Source organism: Poecilia latipinna, unplaced genomic scaffold (genome assembly GCF_001443285.1).
Source record: "Poecilia latipinna isolate Pla-1442-1.1 unplaced genomic scaffold, P_latipinna-1.0 Scaffold129, whole genome shotgun sequence".
Taxonomy (NCBI): Eukaryota; Metazoa; Chordata; class Actinopteri; order Cyprinodontiformes; family Poeciliidae; genus Poecilia; species Poecilia latipinna.
The window spans coordinates 262,416-274,164 of record NW_015112745.1 but is presented as its reverse complement, the minus strand read 5'-3'; the positions used below and the strand labels follow the sequence as shown (position 1 = coordinate 274,164).

The following is an 11,749-nucleotide window of genomic DNA, read 5'->3' as shown; positions in this document are numbered from 1 at the left end:
ACCGAGAGAGCAATGAGCCGCTGCAACTACGTGCGCCGCCATCTTTACCAATGTGTAGTTGTAACTTTATCAGCAGCATCCCTGTAACACTGCACCAACAGCAAACATGAGTCACTTCCTCTCTGCCCCTTAATGCTTGCTAGTCACTGTGATAACATAAGTCTTTAAAGTAAGATGTACCACAAAAACAAATATAGTATATGAAAAATACAACTCACCATAACGCTGGATCAGTGAGAGCCCTGCAGCTGCTTCTTTGTAGCGAGACGGTCCATCTAGGGCAGTTTTGAAGACTTCACTGCTTCATTATAAAGCCTGTTGCCACATGGTATGCAGAGAGGGCTTAGTGTGCCAAAACTCCAGGTCGCAATACATTAATATTTCGAGTAGGGCTATTAGTATTGTCTGTTAAATGTACCTTTCTTTTTTATTTTTTTGGAAATCACAGACTCCAATTCTGTCTCTTGAAGGAACCTTTTCCCCTTTACAAAGACACTTTCTAGAGACCTTTGTTTTGTTTTTTTTTGTTTGTTTTTTTTTGGTAGCTTGTGGATATATTTTTAGCGGTGAGGTATTTCGTGACCAAGATAAGAGTCTTAACATGCATCAAGTCTGAGTCATGTAACGTACAGAATCAGGTTATTTTTCACAATAGACATGATTCAGACTTGGGTGATTACATTAGCCCTGTTTTATTCTACTTCAGGCAGTGTGACAGATTCTATTTGAGTGATTTCTTGATTGCACAGGTCATGGGGCATTCGTATCTGTATATTGTTCATAAAAATATGCTTGGCTCTTGAAAATATGTGGATATTCACATCCAATTTATGAATTAGCAAGGGGGCAATGGCTTTTTCACATAAGTCCAGTTTGGTATGGATAGCTATTTAATCTTGATAAATAACCATTTAAAAATGTCTGTTTGTATTTGCTCAGATAGTCTGTGTCTGAAACTTAAATGTACTGGATGATCAGAACAATGTGAGGGGGAATATTTTACATATATGTATCAACTTTTAAAACATTAAGAGATTTAATAAGAAAGTTTCTTTGTTGGTGAAGGAATTAAAGCCTGTATCAAGCTTTAACTAGGGTTGGTGACAGCACTATTGCTACAAGATAAATTGGTAGTGAACTTTTTAACCCTGTGGTGAAACATCTTAGCTGTGGTTGTCAGTTAAAAGGTTCACATTATGTCTTTTAAAACACATTTTAAAAGTTCAGTAACACTGTATGTCTTAATCAAACCCAATTGTGTCCTTTTTAATGTGGAGAACAGAAAAAGACTATCAAGGAAACATTGAAGGTTTCCTTCCTGGTTCTGTACTGACAATTGGATCCCAACAGAGATTCCTTTTACTGACCTATTATATTACCTATTTTGTTTATATTGTTTGTACTTCCAGTAAGATATTAGGGTGCTTTCTGGCGTTGCACAACAGAGAATCTTAAAGGTGCAAATGCATTTTTAAAATTACACTTTAGCAGTTAATCTAACATAAATTTACTGAAATTGCAGATTTGAAGGTACCCAAGTTAAATAGATGCAAATTATCAATCCCGTTTTATAGGTAAGGCTCTATGTTTTTTGTTTTTTTTTTCTCAATCAATGCGCTGTCATAAAAATAAAGCATTAAAAAAAAGAGTATCTAATCTCCACACCTCCTTCCTCCCTGGCTGTGTCTGCGCCCCCTGCTCCGCTGGTGGTCTAACAAAAGACACATATGGAGCAGAATACTAATCATGCCGATCTCAGTCAGATGACGAGGCGCGCATAAGTGGGCCTTGTATGCGGTGCCATGACGCAGTCTCTGAGGTCTGACTCCACGTCCGAATCAGAACCTTGGCCGTCTCTCTTTCCAAACAAGATTAGTACAAATTGAATTTTGAGAAATAGCTACGTGACGGGCATGTGTTTCCAATGCGCACCAGAGTTTCTGCGCCCCACATCTGAGTACAAACTTAAAATAAAAATAAAAAACTAAAAAAACAGGTCAGCTTGTGTCTTGATTGATTTTTATCAATTGTTCTGGTCATCCATGTGTGTTAATAATTAAGTTGGAATTTCCTCTGAGGAATTTCTGCACAACTTTAATTTAGCTGAAGTCTCTCAGATTGAGACTTCGTAAATATCAGGTCACCATCTGCGCCCGAGACCCCCTTCCGCCTCCAGTCTCATCTTCTATACAGGTCCAAGCCAGTAAAGCGAGGCAGAGAAACATTTGACCCTGGAGACCGCTCGGGTGTTAGTGTTTGTTGGTGCGTGTGTGTTTCCGATGTGACAGTGGGTCCCCAGACAGAGTGAGGGGGCCTTATTTTTCCTGGATACAGTGTGTGTGGTGATGAAGGTGCTGACAGCTGCGGGACACCAGACAGCAGCTGAGAAAGCATGGAGCTCTGACCTGCCTCTGAGCAACCCTGCTGAGAGAGTTTGGAGAGGGTGGAAGGGATTATATGAATTTTGCATGAATGTGTGACACGCATGCGTCAATTAGGAGATGAGAGCTTGATTTTTGAAACCAAAGTCAAATCATTCAAATTAACTCTGTGGATCGAAGGGTTTAATCAAATCCACATTTTTATTGTGAATGCAGATATATACCGTAGCCCACTGTAACATGTAATCAAACAAGACTGTATGTAAGTCGTCTCCACTCATTAAGTTGAACACACTTTTTACTAGTTTTTAAACGAAGGGTATGCAGGAAGATGGCTTTATAGATTTTTGTTACGTTGAATTGTGTTTAAGGTGAATTGTTGATTTATTCTGTACATCCAAAATGAAACTTATAACCAACAGCTGTGGAGCTGTATAGCAAGAAGATAAATTTATATAAATATCTCTATTTGTCATCAGATTGTTCCAGATTGGAAGAAAGTTGCTGTTGATTTATGGAGCTGAAACCTCAAACAAATGACTGGGAAGAAGTGAATGATGGAAATGTGCTTTAGAGGATTCTGTATTATTATTATTGGCTTGTATGATGAATTGCTTGCCGTACTGTGCAGGAGTGTGTGATGAGCCATCAGGTCGTGTGTGTTCTGGTGTTAGAACTGCAGCACATCAGTTGTCAGTCACAGACAATTTGCGTGTTTTGCTCTCTGATTTCCGTTGCTTTCGCTCTAGCATTCAGTTTCTTGGGTTACTTTGGTTGCCTGCTTAGACTCAGATAATTATGCTCCTGCAGAAAATAGTCAAATCATGTATCCAACAACTTTTAAGTGGACTCTAAGTAGGTTGAAAATCTCTTAACACATAAACTGAGCTCGCTTCGTGTCTGTTTAAGGATTCTTTTCAACTCAACCTGCTTCCTACCAACCACTGTAGAACAGAGTCAAGAGTGTACTCACGGACTCTGCTATATAAACACCGCATCTGTTCAGAATAGCCCCTCTGTCAAACTGGAATGAAAGAATCTTAAAGAAACATTTACACTGTTGAGATTAGGGATTTAAAATATGACCATGAGCTTATGAAAATAAGAGATCATAAGTTGAGTCAACTAGTGAAACTGGGGGCAGGGTCGGTGTGTGTGTGTGTGCGCATACGTGTGCATGTGTGAGGATCCAGCCTCCCACAGACTTCTCTGTGTGGATCCAGTCACAACATAGCTTTAATTACATAGGGTCGGGCCCGCTGGCTGCATGCCTTGTCTCCCCTCTTCTCTACATTCTGAAAGTGTCCTTATTTCAGACCATGTTGTAGTTGTTCTACAGCACAAATGAGCAGCCATGGACATTTAGCCCTTAGGATGGAAGGACAAAGGAGGAAGAGGAACATAGAACTTTTAAGACCTTCCACTACCTTAGGAGACGAGAAACGCTACGCATTTACTATTATATGTATATTAAATTTTAAACCTGCTAACCGAAACACCCGTGCTTAAAAAGCAGCAGTCTTACAGTATCACCCTGGAACTGTGCTCCCAAAAATTCAACAAATTAGTTCCCAAATCTCCTTAAACCTTTCTGGATATCCTCTAGTTCTAAAGGGCACTTTTAATTTTTAATTTTTAATTATTGAGTTAAGAGTAAAACCACATCATTTTGATCAGAAGTAAAATGTAGCGTTACTCATCAATAATTAAGGGATATAAGGGGTTCACTGCACAAAACAGCAGCCTACAGATGCATTGTCATTTTAAAATTTCTAAACAGGTCCTGCGTCAATGACACGTTTTAGATCTGGACAAACATGGCTATCACTACATATTTTTGGAGAAATTTCAAAACATTCCAATGATGTTAACTTATTAGACATATTTTTAACGGACAAACGCCCCATTATGTTTTTTTTTTTTTTGGACCTGCAGAAATTCTTGCATCTGGCTGATTTCATTCTGCCTTCATGCTGATGAAGATAAAGCATCCAACTCTTTGGTCTTTTTTAGTCTTTATTTCTTCTGATATGATTCTGTTGTCAAGTGAAACTTATTTGTGAACTTGTTCCATTTGTAACACAAGCATCCCAGATGTTTTGTTTGCCCGCTTTGTAACAGCTCTGATTCCAAGCGAGTCTGGCTTCACTGCGTCTGCTGTCTCCCACATCCCCCACCTCTGTGGGACACAGGATGCAGTAAAGCAGCAGTGCTACAGTGCACGCATTGTCAGCATGCCAGTGTGAGATCTGTCAGGTCTGTCAGTGAGTCTGAGAAAACAAACCCTGTTTTAATATGAACCACACAGGCTCCTCTTCCACTAAGATTAGTTTGTTTGTGCAGGATTATTATTTTGGAGCCAGCATTATCCATGGTATTTAAGTGTGTCAACATGAGTCCCTGTGTATGTGCGAGTACCTAAAGAGGTGGTGAGAGATTGATTGCATGAAACAGGATCATTGATTAGTCGATTTCCAATAGCGTCCCTTCCTCCAGGCCATTTCCTTGCCCAACCGTCCTAACAGCAGCCGAAGCGAAGCTCTCCACTCAAAACATATTCATGCATCAATGCTGGGGCTTTGTGTACAGTAAGACAATAAGCAGCCTTGTCGACACAAAGAAAGACGGTGTTTGAGGTCAGGAGGTCATGTTGGAAGCATCGCTTGGGTTATTTGCCCTACAACAGCGGTTATTTGCATTATGAGGCACATATGGAAACAAAAGCAGGACAAATAGACTTTAGAGTGGTTGGGTGAAGAGCACACATGTAAACATTTTTACAACTTTTCCTTTTCAAAACATGTCATTGACACAGGACATGCTTAGAAATTTTAAAATGACAATGCATCTGTAGGCTGCTATTTTGTGCTCTGAACCCCTTATATCCCTTAATTACTGATGTGTAACGCTACATATTACTTCTGTATGGGTTTTGTAGCTCGTGGTACTTTATTCATTTTCGTGTCTCAAGTTGAGAAATATGTTAAGAAAGCAATGACAAGGCATTAAAGAATGGCTCATATTAAAGTTGTCTGTTAGCGGTGATGCTGCATAACACTGTCTGTCCTGATGACAGCAGTGATAGCAGGGACGGTAGCTCAAAAGTGAGTTCACAAGGTGAAGTGACAAGGACGACGTCAAAAGAAGTATTGTCTGAAAGCAGTGTCTTGGAAACCTAATGGACCTTACACAGGGTTTTAAAAACATATAAAACCAGATAAAACATCTTCATCCATATATGGTGGTGACTTTCTATTTTAAGAAATATTGCTGATTAGTAATACCAAAATCTTCTAAAACATAGACATGAGAAACTGCAAGTCCTTATTAAGTAATAATGCCTTTTTGCAGGTGTTTGGGCATCAATCGACTTAACAAAGAAAATAGTTTTTATTCAGAAATTGGGACTTAACATTTTTGCTGTCAGAAACATCAGCGTCTGTATGAATTGTATGCAAAATATGTCAAATCCAACAAATGACTGCTCTAAAATAGTGTACCATCTCCAAGTGAAAGAGAAAAGATCTCGGTTCAGCATGTTTAATGAGCTTTTTGGTGATATCTCATCAACTGAACTGATCACTTTCCTCACGGCAGTGTTCAATTTGGTCCTGGGAAACAAAGACAGTGACCAAAGAAGTGCAGGAGAGCAGAAACAGCAGCAGACGCTTCATTACAGAAGGTCCACAGTGTAAATAATGTTACAAAGACATGCTCAACCTGCTGGAATAGAAGACCTGAGTGTCAGCGGCATTAGCCCCAACAAACCAAAAGACCCGTAAGACCTAGGTTTGTTTTTACAGTCATGTAGTCTGGATGTTACCACCTTGTGGAGGAAAAAAGAACGAGGTTAAAAATCCTTGGATTTTTGAAGACCTGGTAGGTTTTAAGGTTTTCCAAGCAGTTGGTGTGGAATTACAGGTCAATGCATTATCCTCAGAAGTCACAGATACACAATAGTGTTTGTTAACAAATCCAGACAAGGTTGCGAGCAAGTGTCCACAGATGTTAGAGTGTGTGTCAGATGATGTCACCATCTGACAGAGCCAGCCTGGCAACAACTTAAAGGGTGACCAAAAGCTGCGTGTCTAGATTCCCTGTCAGTGCAATTTTTTCCCTCCCTTCTTTTATTTTCTTTTTTCTCCTTTCCTGCTTTCTTTTTTCATTCTTTCCTTTGTTCTCCTTTTTTTCTTTTTTTTCTTTCTGTCTGTCTGCCATTTCAAATGTCAATAAAAACAAACACTGGAAATAAAAAAACATAACATAAAAGACCTCAAGAGAAAATTAAGTAATTTGTGTAAAAATATTACTTGTCCGGTACATATAAAGTGCATACATATATATTCTCATACTATGCAATAACACTGTTGTATCTTCATAATACATTGTCAAGATCTTGTTGAAGGTATGAATGAGCAATTATTGTAATGATTGTCATTTACTATAATTATCAAATAAGACCAGCATTTGTGTTTTTGTAGGGGTGTGCTGGCGGTGACTTGCAGTCCCAGCCATAAAAGACTGCAAATGATTTTCAAAAACTGCTTATCAGTTATTCTTAGCACTAGAAGTATCACAAAATATTCTGACAAACATTTAAGTCCATATCACCCAACCTAAATTTTAACAAGAACATAATGAGTGTTTTTAAATGAATTTCACATCATAAATTTGTCTCTTGTCATTCATCACATTTGCCTATTTAAACAGAATGAGTCATTATCTGCTCATGTGTGTGCGCGCGTACGCCCCCAGCGTAGTTAAAGTACATCCCCCTACCCATCAGACATCGTTGAATTATTCATGTTCCAACTGACTGCCCTCCATTTGAGCCCCCTTGGATGTTGGAGCACATAGCGTCAGATATCGTTGCTCCATATGGATTCGCTTCAATAATGCACAGCAGCGTTTTGCAGTGACCATATTTGTACTTTGGGTACACAAAAATATACATGTGATTTGTTCTTTTATTTGTTTTGACATTTAGTCTTGATTCATTTGTGCCATTTTCTTTCCTTGTCATAAGATGAAAGCAAGCTAATCCCCAAATCATTTAAGGAAGACCTTTTGTTTATCAGCTCGCGCAACTTGAAAAAGAATCACTTCTTTTGTGTTTCATCTCGTTGTTTCATATCTATCAAATAAATGGACACAACTCGGCTTTGCAGAAACACTCAGGACAGATGAGTGTCAAACAAAATAAGATCTGCAGCTGGGAAAGCACGCAGCGAAAACATACAGCTGTGCCTCTTCCGGGAACTTAAAGTATTTTCATTCCAAGTATTGGTTTGATAGCTGAACTGCCATGTGTTACTTCTTAATCCTTGTAACAAGATCACATGTCAACAGTGCAGAACAATAGAGAAAGCAGTTAAACAATCTGCATGTGTTTGTGTTGCAGAGCGCTCTCCACAGCGCTCCATGGGGCCTCATGCAGGCGCTAGAACAGCAGGTAGAAGATCTGAAGATTGACATCGACGACGGCTGCTGTGAGGGAGCTCAACGAGACGCCGGTGACAGTCGGCCGAGTTCTGGTAACTCCCGCTGTTTAAAAGCTTTCCTGTCCCCACAAATCTGTCAGCCATGTAATTAAGAATTTTCCAAATTCAAAAGCTCCTTGTGATTGAATAATTTTTAGTACTGCAGCTAAGCATGGTGTTGAATAAAACAATTATGAGACAAAACAATTATCTTGAAACTATTCAGACTGTAGCCATAATGAGGTTTCATTTCCTTCTGCTAGTCTTGTTTATTCACAATCTGGGAGCTGGTAAATGAGTTTTGTGGATTATTTTCAAAATGCGATTTGAAGTTGTCAGTACCCAGCAGGATATTTTCGAGAAGTTAACAGGAAGGTATGATAAATGAGACATATGCTTTGTGTTGGTGTGGTTCTAGGATTTTATGATTCAAGTGAGGGACAATCACCAAAAGGAAAACCCTCCTCAGCTGAGCGCCCTGAGCCTGTCTCCTCCTGGACTTACACCAATGACAGACCAAAGTCTTTAGGTAAGAAAACTTAGGAAGTGGTTTACCTAAAGGTACCAACCAAGGTTATTTGGAATAATGTTCTGTTAGATACAAGCTGTAGATTATACTATTTATCTCTGGTCTAGTTTGCAGTTGCAAAGGTTGAAGTCAACAGCTAGTCCAAAGGGCAAAGTAGAAATTGGACTTCTACACTCTTAAAGAACTTAAATCTTAAGAACTTCACAACAGTTTATGTGAACTCTATTGTTAAACATTTAAGGATTATTAGCCTGTAGGCCAACCTCTAACTTTTAAGAGATTGGCCTCTTACAAGTTAGAGGCCAATCTCTAACTTGTAAGTTAGAGTTTGAAACAATGGTAACCATTGTTTCAAATGGTTACCATAGCTTGTGCTTATAGTCATACAAAATTTTAGCTTAGGTTGACAGCATGCATTGTTTCTCTTGATACTTAGGAGACAACTTCATGCTGAATGGGGAATTTGATGTACCAGTTATTCGGCCCAGCCTTCCACGTTCTTTCTCTGCACCTCACCCACCACTAGAGGGCATTGTAGAGGAGGGCTCAGTTGGGGACTCTTGGCGGTGGGACACCAGCGTTGCCAGCCACACCTGGCAGCAGCAGCAGCCTGCAGAGGATCAGATCACAGAGGAGGACTACCAGCAGGCTTTCAGAGTGGAAGGTTACATACTGAGTCTCATCCAGCGTTACGCTCTTCTACCGCGGCCATGTCAGCCTCGCACCACCCTGACCCCTGACCCCACATACAGCGGGGCCTCCGGACACAGCTCCCAACACAGGAGAACTCCCTCTTTAACCGCAGAGCCACGTCTTCCTGACCCCCATTGTCAGCCCCATGTTGACCTATCGGCAAAACTTAAGAGTCAGGAATGGGGTTGTGACCTGCCTGAGGGGGAAGCCCGAAGGGCAGAGGCCCCATCTTTTGAGGAGGGTTGTTATTTGCCTCTTTCCTACCCCCAGCCCAGACCAAACCCCCTGATGGGGAGACTGCCATCACCTCTGCCCTCCTTGGAGCCAAACTGTGGCGTTGACCTTTCCTGTGAACCTCCATCCCCCCAACATTATATACATCCACAACCCTCTGTTTACCAAGTACACAATTTAGTAAGTGCTCAGTATATCCCAGGACAAGCCTGTCATGCTCCTGTACGGTCCCCCAGACATTACAAACCTGAACAGTCAAAGGTCAATCGAGCAGCTGCCTCTCCTGATCAGTCCAATTCAAAGTCCAAAGCTCCTAAAAAGAATCACAACGATCGACAGAAATCCAAAAAGGCAAACAACAAAACCAACCGAACCCACTCTGAAAACAGCCTCCCGGGACAGAGAGTGGTTGCTGACAGGAGGTACGGCACCACAGAGAGGCGTCTGGGACGAACCAATCCTGCCCAGAACCAAAGCCAAGTCACTGCACCCCAGATGGCCAGCAAGGCCCACAGTGGAAACCGCCGCTGGTGCTCCAACCTGGAGCTCAGCCAGGATGAGGGAGAGATCCAGAATGCAGCGCAGCCACATAAACGTTCTTCTCGAAAAGCTCGTCACGGTCACTCTTGCTCCCAGTCCCACCATCAGCACGCCCAGCCTTGGCACCTGGACTCTCAGGCCCGTGCCCCCTTGTGCCACAGCGAGGAGGGCTACGCCGGGGCTGCCCCCGCAGAGTCCGAATCCAGCATGAGCGAGGTGTACTCCCCGCCATCCAGCTCGCTGTCCAGCGATTCGGATGAGAGTGGGGGGCTTGTGTGGCCCCAGCAGCTGCCGCCTCGCCTTGCTTCTACCTCTTCATCGTCGTCTGCGTCTCCGCAAGCCACTGCCAGTGCTGCGACTCAGCCCAAAGCCTTCGTCAAGATCAAAGCCTCCCACGCTCTCAAAAAGAAGATACTCAGATTCCGAACAGGGTCACTAAAAGTCATGACCACTGTTTGAGTCTAATCTCACGCAACCTGTATCATGAACGTATGAAACGGCTCTGAACATCTTCATGGCTGCTGCTTTTGGCCACGAATCCTACACTAAATAATAAAATCCATTCATTAAAATAAACCTTCCTCTTCCATATCCCTGATGAAATGCATTTACATTCAGAAAAATGATGAAACTATAGCATCACCTCCGCTTTCCGCCTGGTTGAAATAATTTTCAATTCGACAACCATCAGATACTAAAATGATGGGCACCCTCCTATTCCCGCTGGTTCATGTTACACTGTGCTAATAGAAACAGCCATAAAATTAAGCAATTGAACTTGCTTTTTTTTGTTTTTGCTTTTTTGTTTTTCTGTTTATGTTTATTGCCTTTTAAATTAATCAGACCTGGACTGTGGGGTTCAAGAATTTGCTACCACCTGCATAAAATACATGAAAAATATTTAAAGCTACGACACAAAATTAATTTAATGAATATCACAGAGTATTCTGGCAATGTAAAGTGTACCTCAAAAACGATAAACATTAATTTAATTTAGTTAATTACAATTTTTGCAGAAGATGTAGATGAAATCTCTTGAACAATGTCATGCACCATTTTATGTATCTCCAACTGTATTGCAATTTGTTTGCTGGTAGTGACAACGAGTTGCATTTCCTGAAGGACATTTTCCACTTTATTTGTCCTGTTGTCGGTCTCAAAACCCCAAATCATTATTGACTGTGGAGTTTCGCGTATTTTCTTCCGGCTGTGATCTTTGTCCGGGTAAGGTTAGAGATGATTAATTTTAATTCCAATGAATTTCAATGAGTGCCACCAAATAAAATTCATTGTCCTCTTGAGCACAACATATTTACTTCACTACTGCCTACTTTAATCTAATTATCCACTCTCCATGTTTGCTTCTTCGTAGCCAACTTATTTCATGTTCCAATAAAAATCATTGTATCTATACGTAAAAGGTCTCAGTGATTCTTTGTCATTGGACACCTAATTACTTTTTTGTCTCTTCAGACATACTTGACATGTTTCAACGTTCTACTTCCGTCTTTGTCAGCGGACTCCCAGCTACTGTTTCAAACATCAAACGAGCAGCAACTGGGAGACCTCTGACGAAGAGGGAAGTAGAACGCTGAAACATGTCAAGAGACAAAAAGTAATTGGGTGTCTAGTAACAAAAGAAACCTTAAGTCCCCACTTCTTTCGTTCTTCTGGTTGCATGATGATGGTTCTTGTTTCACTTTTCATTGTTAAAAGACATATATGTCTTTCAGTTTATTTTTTACAGGATGGCCCTATTTCTTTCTGTATGTTTTGGGTCTTTTTTATTTTGCAAACATGCTTTTTTTTTTTTTTTTTTTTTTTTTTTTTTTCTTTTGTTTTTCCTTCCCTTTTTTTTTTCTTTCCCCCCTGGCTCTCTTTTTTTTTTCTCT

General features: G+C 40.7%; 1 protein-coding gene across 1 annotated transcript in view; it reads left to right on the top strand.

Moving 5' to 3' along the window:
- The window catches only part of dact3b (dishevelled-binding antagonist of beta-catenin 3b), a 22,123-nt gene extending 10,957 nt beyond the window's left edge, over window positions 1–11,166 (top strand). Inside the window, exons 2-4 of the mRNA XM_015028589.1 lie at window positions 7,783–7,915; window positions 8,280–8,390; window positions 8,827–11,166. Coding sequence (XP_014884075.1) covers window positions 7,783–7,915; window positions 8,280–8,390; window positions 8,827–10,316 — 1,734 coding nt within the window. The 3' untranslated portion in view covers window positions 10,317–11,166. The remainder of the gene's footprint in view (window positions 1–7,782; window positions 7,916–8,279; window positions 8,391–8,826) is intronic.
- Window positions 11,167–11,749: the final 583 nt, after the last annotated feature.